Source organism: Dromaius novaehollandiae, chromosome 4, assembly GCF_036370855.1.
Source record: "Dromaius novaehollandiae isolate bDroNov1 chromosome 4, bDroNov1.hap1, whole genome shotgun sequence".
NCBI classification, from domain to species: domain Eukaryota; kingdom Metazoa; phylum Chordata; class Aves; order Casuariiformes; family Dromaiidae; genus Dromaius; species Dromaius novaehollandiae.
In genome coordinates this window covers 18,570,135-18,579,895 of record NC_088101.1, presented here as the reverse complement: position 1 = coordinate 18,579,895, position 9,761 = coordinate 18,570,135, and the positions used below count along the sequence as shown (strand labels likewise).

The 9,761-nt window shown below is 40.2% G+C and overlaps 1 protein-coding gene across 1 annotated transcript in view; it reads left to right on the top strand.

Moving 5' to 3' along the window:
• Window positions 1-1,399: 1,399 nt before the first annotated feature.
• EMCN (endomucin) overlaps window positions 1,400-9,761 on the top strand; it is a 53,168-nt gene continuing 44,806 nt past the window's right edge. The window contains exon 1 of the mRNA XM_026109408.2: window positions 1,400-1,557. Within this exon, the coding sequence (XP_025965193.2) occupies window positions 1,500-1,557 (58 nt within the window). The 5' untranslated portion in view covers window positions 1,400-1,499. The remainder of the gene's footprint in view (window positions 1,558-9,761) is intronic.

Sequence of the window (9,761 nt, the reverse complement as noted above, 5' to 3'; positions counted from 1 at the left end):
AAGATATGCTTTCTGTTCCTAATGGACCAGACCACAGTTAAAGCTAGTTGAAACTTTTCAGATTTTGAAAATAAAAAGTCTGGTTTTCGTTTAAAAACAATGCTTGCTTAAAAAACTCTGCACCGCCAGCCCTAACTCTGTGGTATTAATTGAGCAAAAGTGGTTTGATTCCCTCTGGTTTTGATACAGAATGAGACTCGTCCATCCCTGTTGGAGACCTTTTTTCGGAGACACTCCATAAATTTTAAATGGTTGGCCATTTTGTATCAAACGCAAACCAGAACTTGCATCATGTCTGTTTTCTTCTAAGAAACCAGACTAACCAGCTTGAACTCTCTAACATGGCTAGGCCATGCCATCTGTCACGTGCAGTGCTGTACCTCTTGGTGTACTGTCACACTTGCCCAAACTGGTGGTTTGCAAGGTATGTGCAGGCAGTTGTGTATGGAGATGGAGCATCTTGTGCTCTTGATGGAGCAGGAAGCTTTTCTCTCATAGCAGGAATGATCTAGTCATGCATAATTCATTTCAAAAGTGTATCTTGTGCTGGGACATGGCCTAAAGTTTGGGAAAGGCTGTCACGGATCTGGCTGCTTATCCACCTCCGTGTTCGCTGTATATCCACACAACATGTGATGGCTGGCCGAAGTCTGTCTGCCCAGGGGTTTGGATCTCCATCAGTCAAAGTTGCTACTTTAATGTTGTATGACTCGACTCTATTATATTAAAAACAGATAGCAGAATCCCCTCCTAAATGAAGCCATGAGGTGCGGCATCTCCTCAAAAGAAGTTCATGGACAGGGGATGATGTGGGCTACTAGGTGGGGCTCAGAGCACTGCTCCTATTCCTAGCTCTGTCCTTTATCTGCTGGGTGATGCTGTGCAAGGCGCTTCCTCTCTCCGTGCCGGTTTCCCCTCAGGTCCTTTCTCAGCTATCCTGCAGTGGCCAGCTCTCCCACTCGCTTTAGCATGAAACAGCTGTGATTTTCACCGAAGGCTGCAGTCACCTTATCTAATAGAAAGAAGAGTGAACGTGAGAGCTCCATTCCCAGCTGTGTTATCCCCCACTACCCAGGCGCTGTAGCTATTAAATGTTCCCTTTAAAAGTGTCCCGAGATACAGTATGAAAGTTGGTGATGTATAGCCTATTCTAAAGAAAGATTTGCCTCTGTTCGAAAACTTTCCTGACCTCTTGGCCGAAGAAGAACAAAATAACGTATTAACAAAAACACAGTTGGCTGCCAAAGAAAAGGAGTTCCTGTAAGGACTGAAACAATAAATCTCCTCCGTACTGAACTCCCAGAGGGAGTATGTTGTGTTTCCTCCTGTTCTTTATCAAAGTCCCCAAAATAAGCAGGAATGGGCAGTGACTAGGCACAGTCTCTACACACCTTTTTCCATGGAGTAATTAAGGCCTGCCTCAGAGTGAGAGAGCACTCACTGCCCAGCTGTGCAAGGGAAAGCTGACACCACCACCACTACCACCACCACCAGCAAGCATGAAGCTATTGGGGTTTGCCTTTTTCCTAACTGTATGCTGTGTTTGCACTTTGGGAGGTGAGTTCTTTGGCTTTTTTTTGGGGGGGGGGGGGGTAGACTTGTCACAACTGTACGGCGTTTTGTGAGCAAAAGCTTAGCTGTCAGTAGCTGGATGTTTTTTTTTTTCTTTTGCAGTGCAGTGATTGAAAGACTGTGTGTTGGAGGAGAAGAAGGTAGTGGTTGATAGTTGAGTTATATGTGTTCTGTGAAAAACTTTATGCCATTGTATTTTTGTGACAGCTCTTTTTCTAGGTATTGTGAATCTCCTCAATCTGAGAGGAGTTAAAAACACAGGTGTATTTACAAAGGTTTTCTGTTCTGTTTTTCTTCTTTAAAATAAAGCGTCTTTTGGAGAGGTATTTTTAAGGGAGAATTGAAAAATCTGTCAGATCTTGCGAATACTACTCTAGCAAGTCAGATGTATCCTGATGTGTTCCCATGGCTTTTCTTGGCACTGTGCCAGCAATAATTTTGGCCAAGGATGTTTCTCAGAAATAAGTTCGATTTTGGCCCCAAATATATAGGGACTTACAGTATTTATTAAGTATCATATAATGAGGGATGCAAACCCAGGGGCAATATTAGTTACTGAGTGCAATACCTCCTTAAAATCATTCTCAGATGCATAGATTTAATCACATTTCATGGTGTTCAGATGGGCACTGAATTGCTGTTTTCATTATTCTTCAGCTTGAAAGATCATGCACTTCTATAGTAGAAGTAATTACTAAATCCTGAGAGGGTGAGAGAAACTGTAACAAGGACCAGAGTCTGTCATCACCTTTGTCAAAAGATACATTTGAAGCCAAGTCTGCTTTTATCTGTGCTTTCATTTGCTGGCCCTTTGGGCTGAGCACTCATAACTAAAGCTTCCGCAAATGCTTATAGATTGCCTATAGGTGGGTTTTTTTTTTTTAATCAGATGTAGAAAATCTATAATATTAGATTAATTGATCAGTGAATGAACTTTTGCATGGATTATGTGCTAAAATTTAAAAAAAAGTCTTCTGTGGTGCAGCTTATGCTATTGCTTGGGCTCATTGCTGTTAGAAAAAAATCAGTAAAGAAATTTGAAAATAACATTGTGCTATAGAGAGAACTCTTCTTCTTATTTAGTAACACTTACTATGTTAAGTAAGTACAAGCTCTGAAAGTCTGTTTTGAGGTACTATTTATTCTGTTTGCTACTCCTAGTAAAAATAGTCTTCCTGTCATTGTTAAACCTTTAATTTCACAGCTTCTGAAAAGGAAGGTGGAGTTGGATCAAAAGGAGCAGAATCAACAGAACAGTCCATAAAGCTTATCAAAAAGCAACATGCAAAGGCAAGAGGACAATCCTTCCTTTAAAAGGGATTTTTCCCTCCTCTGCATGATGTGAACAGGGCGGAACTGATGACCCTGAATAAGAAAATTCCATACAGGAGATATTTGTTCTGAACAATTTCTATTCTGTAAAAATAATTTTTTAAAAATGCTTTATTGCAGGGTGGACATGGTAGTGAATTTCTGTTGGTAAAATCAGATAGAAAAGTAAGACCATGCATGGGGAAATCTGGATTATGTGTCTCCGTCATCCAAATAAAAGAACGTAATCTGATCAACTTTCCTTTCTTCTTCTGCAATATCATTAGCAATGAGCAGTCAAAAGCAGGCTACCATGACTTTCCTGGTGTGCCCAAAAAACTATAAACCACCTATTAAGATAAAGCAGTTTTATTCAGTTTTATTGCTTATTGCATGAGGTTGGGCCAAAGTCTTTAGGTTCCCATTATTTCTGGTCACTAAAGTATCCTGTACATGTGAGCTGTAACAGTGGGATTTTATAATCTGAGAAGAGAGATGGATCCTAAGGAAGCTGACACACGTCTCCTTTGTGTCGAGTCTCCCTGTTTTGAGCGTTGGAGACGGTAGCAGGACATTTCTCTCTGGTGCTTAGAAACACTTTTAGTGTTTTAAAATTACACTCAGTAAAATTGAGAAAGGGTCAAATTATACCCAACATTTTAATATTGACCCCCAAATCTTGGAGTAGTTTGCTCTGTCTTCAGTTTACCAAAACAAGTAATATGTGGATTTGTATCCTCTTCACATAATATACACAAGTGGTCTATCTTCGAATATTTTCTAAATCATGCAGAAGTGGACTAGGATGTTCGCATTGCAGTTTGTAGAGAACATAACAGATCTTTGGCAGGACCTCGGAATTTTATGCCTTCTCTTCAACCTGTAAGCTGGCCGTGCTTTCTTGCTGATTTTCTAATTCATCTTGGGATCTTGCATCCTTGGAAGTCCTGCGTGTTTTGATGGGATCCAGCCTTTGTCAGGAAATTACTAGAGGCTCGTTTACACAGAGATGTTGAGGCTGATAGTCTTTTGACAACTTGTCTCTGTTATTGAGGCCTTTCTTCACTCCTTCAGGAGCTAAATGACAGAAGGCAGAAATTCCTCGTCTGAAGGTGTTCAGTCCTGTCACATTTGTATGTCTATTTTTACCTTCTCCAAAATATATTTCAAATAGAAATGCTTTCTAAATTGGTTCATAGCACTTCCAAGCTTTAAAGAACAGGCAACAGTGGAGTAGGTCAAAGAACCTCTGGCCAAAGCATAAGGATCTAATAGTGGTGCTCCTGAGTCATCATTAGGGTGTATTGCTGTTTAAAATGGCTTAAGATGGAGCTTGTTCATCAAAAACATTAGAGAATAGGAATTAACATGTGCTTATAATATAAGTGCTTAAAGATACATTTTCATGTACAGATGTACATGAAGCCTTATGATACAGCATGGCTATGGCTTCACTGCATAGCAGATGAACTCCACGCAGTGCCTTGCAGAGCTGTGTTGTCGCTTGTCCATCTTCATAATGTGCTTGTAGCACACCACAGCTTTCTTCTCACCCCAACAGCCAGGTTTCTCTCCCGCGGAAATGATGGCACAAAAGAGTGTGGTTGTGTTCCTCTATGCATCACCCTGGATGGGTTCAGGTTATGCACTCCAAATTGGGAGCTGGAATGTACTGGTCTCATGTTTCAGCTGTACCTTGGATGTGTTTATTACTGTCTGATTAGTGACCCCTATTGACAGTTAGCAGTACCTTTCTCCAGGAGTGCTCTTGCAGAAATTGGTGGGACTGCACACAAAGACAGGCATTTTTCATCTTGAAAAGGTGGGAGCAAAACTTGGCATTGAGAGCATGGTCCAAAAGCCACTGAAGAAATTCGAAGCTGTTCTGTTACACTTTGGATTAACCCTAACTGAGGTATTTCCCAAATGCCTTCCCCATTATGTGAGTGTTGTGGAACCTGGGGTGTCGTCCTGTCCCTATAACATGGCAAACTCAATCCCAGGTCTCAGCCTGATAGCTTGAGTTGGGCTTTACTAAACCCGAGTTCTTGGAGTGATTAAGCAGATTTGTAGTTGCTTGAACTCTGGTACCATTGTCAATGTTAACCAGATGAGACAGATAAATAGTCTTTTCCTTTTCCATCGTCAGTGCTCTCAGCTCACAATTTTAAAATGAGATACTGACAAAACCATTTCTGAGCACTTAAAACTTTTGGGCGAGATCTCCCCTCATTCTAGGTCATCATCCATGGCTGTGCCCTGGGAGAGACACAAATGTACAAGCTATCACAGTTAGATCCCTATCACAGCTCTGAAAATTTGAGAAATGTGAATAGGCTTTAGATAATCAGTTGCCTTTTTATGCCTTTAGCTTGCTTGAACCCAAACTTCGAATGTTCTGGGAGTTTGCCTGTTGTTTAAAAAAAAAAAAAACTGTTTCAGACATTTCCAACACTCCCAGCAGTTTGCAAGACCAGCTTTCCCCAAAGTCAAATTGCAGTACCGGAGCTTACCGTAGCCTTTAATTGAGTTCTCGTTCCTGTGCAGAGCTTTTTTCCCCTCCTACCACATTCCTTGAATTCATTGTAGTTGCCTTATGTTGGGCCAGTTTTGCCTAATGGATTTTAAGTGTCTATTTACTATAGGATAAAAGGAAATTGTTTGCCCTAGCGCCAAACCCAAATGCAAGTTTACTCTGTTTACTAAGGATAGAAGTAGGCAGCTTGATACTTGCTTGATGAAAAGATTATGATTTACAGCCAAAACAAAATAGAGGCTGAATCTGAAGGGCAAGTTGTCTGCAGTGTTCAGCATCAAACCCAAGAATACATACTGCCATATAACATGCCTAACAAGTAGTTGTCTTGTCTGAAAATTTACCAGAATATTTTTTCTAGTTTAGCTATCTCTTTTTTTCTGGGTTAAAGACTAGAGTTATTATTAACCTTTACTGCTTTAAGTTAGGAAGAATTATCCACAGAGGCTTATGCTTCAGTTTGTTTGTTTGTTTTTTTCTGAATAAGAAAGAAGTAAGAACCTTACATTTGGTCTCTGATTGTGTACATAGCAATCTGTGTCCTGTGTGAAAACCTGTGAAAACACAAATGAAAAGCAATCTTTAAGAAACTCTCACCCTGGAAGAGAGAAAGAAATTTTAACTTGTACCGTTCTGTAGCCGGGTTAACATCACGGTCTAAAGATGAGTCAGGCTGCATGGTAAAATCACATGGGAAAGATGTCATTATTTCTGCTCCTTAAGAAAGTTGGGGGGTGTTTGTTTGTTGGTTTTCACTGCAACAAATTCTAGAAAGACCCTTTAATGATTTCTTTTGCAATTGTGTCGATAGAGATAGAACTTGGCCTGTTGGATTTGTATGTGTAGCAGCCTTATTTCCAAGTATAAGTCAAGAATTAAAGACCTGGCTCCAGTAGAAGATAAACATTTACTTTTGGTTTCAGCTAGCACTCTAAAAATAGGTGTCCCAGATTTAAACAGAGGATTCAACACCCTGGGCCGTACCATGCCCTGCCATGCAAACCATTTGCATTGTTCAGTGCTGTGCTTGAGCTATCAGGCAGATAGATTCTACCTTAGGATTCATCTCTTGTAAGTGTATTCTTGGATGCTGTAAAACTAGTACATTGTATCAGACATACCCACCTGCAGTAGGAAAAATGGTTCAACACAATTTAGTATGATGCGATCTCTACATTGTGTCTTCTTAACCTGTCTCCTAGTGTGAGAAAGCTGCGCTTTGATGGTCACTTGCTAGTATAATGGCTCTTAGGGAACAAACTCAGCAGGCATGATTTGTTGGGGTACTGTCCCACTGCAGAGGAGGTAGGAAGGGGGAGGAGGCCCACTTCTGCCACCCCACTGTGTACCAAAGGCTAGTCTGGAGAGGTCCAAACTCTTAGTTTTTTCCTCAGCAGCCAGGCTAGACAGTAGTCCCTTTCAGGCAAGACTAACTAGCTAATGCTCTAAAGATTACATTTTGAACTAGTAACAGGTCAAGAATTTTCTAACTGCTTTTCAGTGGAGAGTGAATGCTTGCCTGACTTTGGTACAGGTGAAAATCCTAGCCTATTTGTCAATACAGTATTTTTAAAACAATTTTTAATCTCCTTTTCTGATGACACTAACATGCCCCTGGTGTTAGCTGCATGTTGTAGACAGCATCACATCTCAGATTGCTGAAACCACAGAGCAAGGGGCACATAGTTTTGCATCATATTTATCTGCTGTAACCTTTCTGCCTTGTCTTATCACTCTAATGAAATTGTGTGTTTTGCCAAGATGGGAGTGATACTCCAGCCTTGCTGTCCAAACATTTCTACAAGATATGTAATCATTTTTAAAAGCACATTCAGCTTGTATTAATGCCCTGAGTTCACAGTTTGTTTGAGGAATGTCAGTGTAATTAAAACTTTAGGGTTAACTTAATTAAATCCCTGATTGTATTAGTCGGTTGTTTACGCTTCCTGGATATTTCTTCTTTTATAATCTTTAGTAGAAGATTAATATATTTGGGCTTGACGGATTTGGCTCTTGAGGCAACAACTGGTCTGCATGGCAAAATCTTTGGGTTTTAGTTAGTCTTAGGAAAACAGTGTCAATAGATTTAGTAAGCTTCCTGGCAGAGCAGTTGCATTATTTTCTTTGTAAAATATATTATCTATTTGTTTGAGTCTGTATTTGTTGCATGGTAATTATTTGAAGTGATCAGAGCTCCGTATATTCCTCTATTTTTGACTAGTTTGCCACATTTTCTTACTTTTTTACCTGCCCAACAGTGATCTTGGCTTTTATTTAAAAGACAGTATCGATAACCTTCTAAATGTAAATATGTGTGGTGCTATCTATCCAAGCGCAAGGACAGTCTGAAATCATCTGTCTTTGATAGATGAATTACCCCTCCTCATCTCAGCATGGATTATATATCACAGCAATGTAGATGATGTGAATGTCAGTGTTTGCAAACTCCTTCAAAGGCTGCTAAAGCGGAAGTGTTTCCAAAGCTGGTCAGATGAGGTGCGGGAAATGCTGAGGATTGCTCTGGCAAGAAGTGAGAAACTGACGTGTCTTCACCCCCAAATTCTAAGCTGCCATATCTAGAAGTGAGAGGTGACTCTGGTTATGGGTTATGTTTAATGCTTCCACTGCCTTTCCAAGTCCCCGAAAGCAAAATACTGCCCAAGAATCACAAATTCTCTGAAATTCTCACCCAGTTGTCCAGTCCTCATTTCCCCTTGACTCCTGCAGATGGTTGTTAAGGCAGAAGTCTGTGGCACACTAGAGAAAATGTTTCAGGGCAGCATGAAATTTTATTGTAGTTACTCTTTTTTGCACAAGACTATTAGCATTTGTTTCTGGAAGACTATTGAGTTCTTTGAATTATGGAGCTTTCTGGACATTCTGCAGAATTTAACTCTGCTTTCCACAGAGCACATGGGCTTTGGAAATTACAGAAGTTCAGGGCTGAAAGGATGGCTGCCCAGGAAAGCTATTATAGTAAAGCAGCTTTAGGTTCTCTTTAGGAAGGTTATTCTTATAACAGCAGGTTGCTACAGTGTATTAATATATTTGCTGTGGTTCAGAAGGCAGCAAATATATTTACCAAACTGTTGGACTTCATTTGGAACAGCTCACTGGAGTGGTTTCCAGTGTGTAACCAGAGGAAGAACTTATTAAAAATATATGCCAAATAACCTAATACTTGAGATGTGCTGATGACAGAAAGGGAAACACGGAGCACAGGTATTAGAGGCGAAAGTCTCTCAGTGCAGGACTGTTTTTTGATCTCGGCATGTTGTATCCGGTCTCGTTCAAATGGCTTCAGAGGAATCCATTACTTTCCTTTGAGGGCTGTTCTGTGTGCTAATGGAGTCGTGCGGTTAGCACATCTTAATGCTATTGAATTTAAGTGGACTAGTGCACAATTTTATTTCACTGGCTTACTGATACTTTCTTATAGTGCACTGTCTGCTTCCTCCCTAATTGCTTTCACCTTACATTTCCCAGAACTGGCAGAAAATACTGTTTTCAAGTGAAAACACTTGGAAATGAGGATTGGTCATAAATGGAAAGAAATTGCCAAGGGAGAAGATCAGAAGGATTTGAGTAGGAATGCAACAACTGATTCACAAATACTCGATATGCAAATACTTCATGGGGAATGAAATTATACTACTTGCACATAAAAGTACAAGCGACAGCGAAATCTGTTGCACGACATGAGATCATAAGTTCTCAGAAACACCAAGTTTTGTTCCAAGCTCACCATAACTTCCCAGTGCGCTGACAGGGACCCAGAGTTTTGACTAGCCTCACTGTCTTGAATTTGATCCACTTTCTGTTCCACTAGGAAGCTGGTTATCAGCTTGGGTGCTGATGTGGCTATCACATCAGTCCTACTGCTCTTTGCTAGCATAACTTCTCATTGTTGACCCTCTGCCTCAAGTGCTCTGCTTGTAACCACTTAATTTCTTAATTTCCACTTTGCAATAAAAAGCGTGTGAGAAAAACATTTTGGTTTAGCTTCTGAGTTCAGCTGTTGTATCAGATTGGTAGAAATTAGAAATAACGTCAGTATTCAATCAGCTTTTTGGGATATTCACAGTTAGGGAGGTCTTCCTCAGCTATGTGTTCTAGTTACAGAAACCAGACATTTTCAAAGTGCATCCTTCATCCTTGCATATAACATGACTCAAATGATACTGTACTCCAGTCTCTTTTTAGGCTTCACTTATGGGATATTCTATACCATTTAGACTTTGTTTTAGGCCTTGTAGAAAAGAGAAAGAGGGACTCAACTCAGTGTGGAATTACATTAATTATAGAAGCAAATTACAATGTTTCCACAGAAGTTTTCTGATGG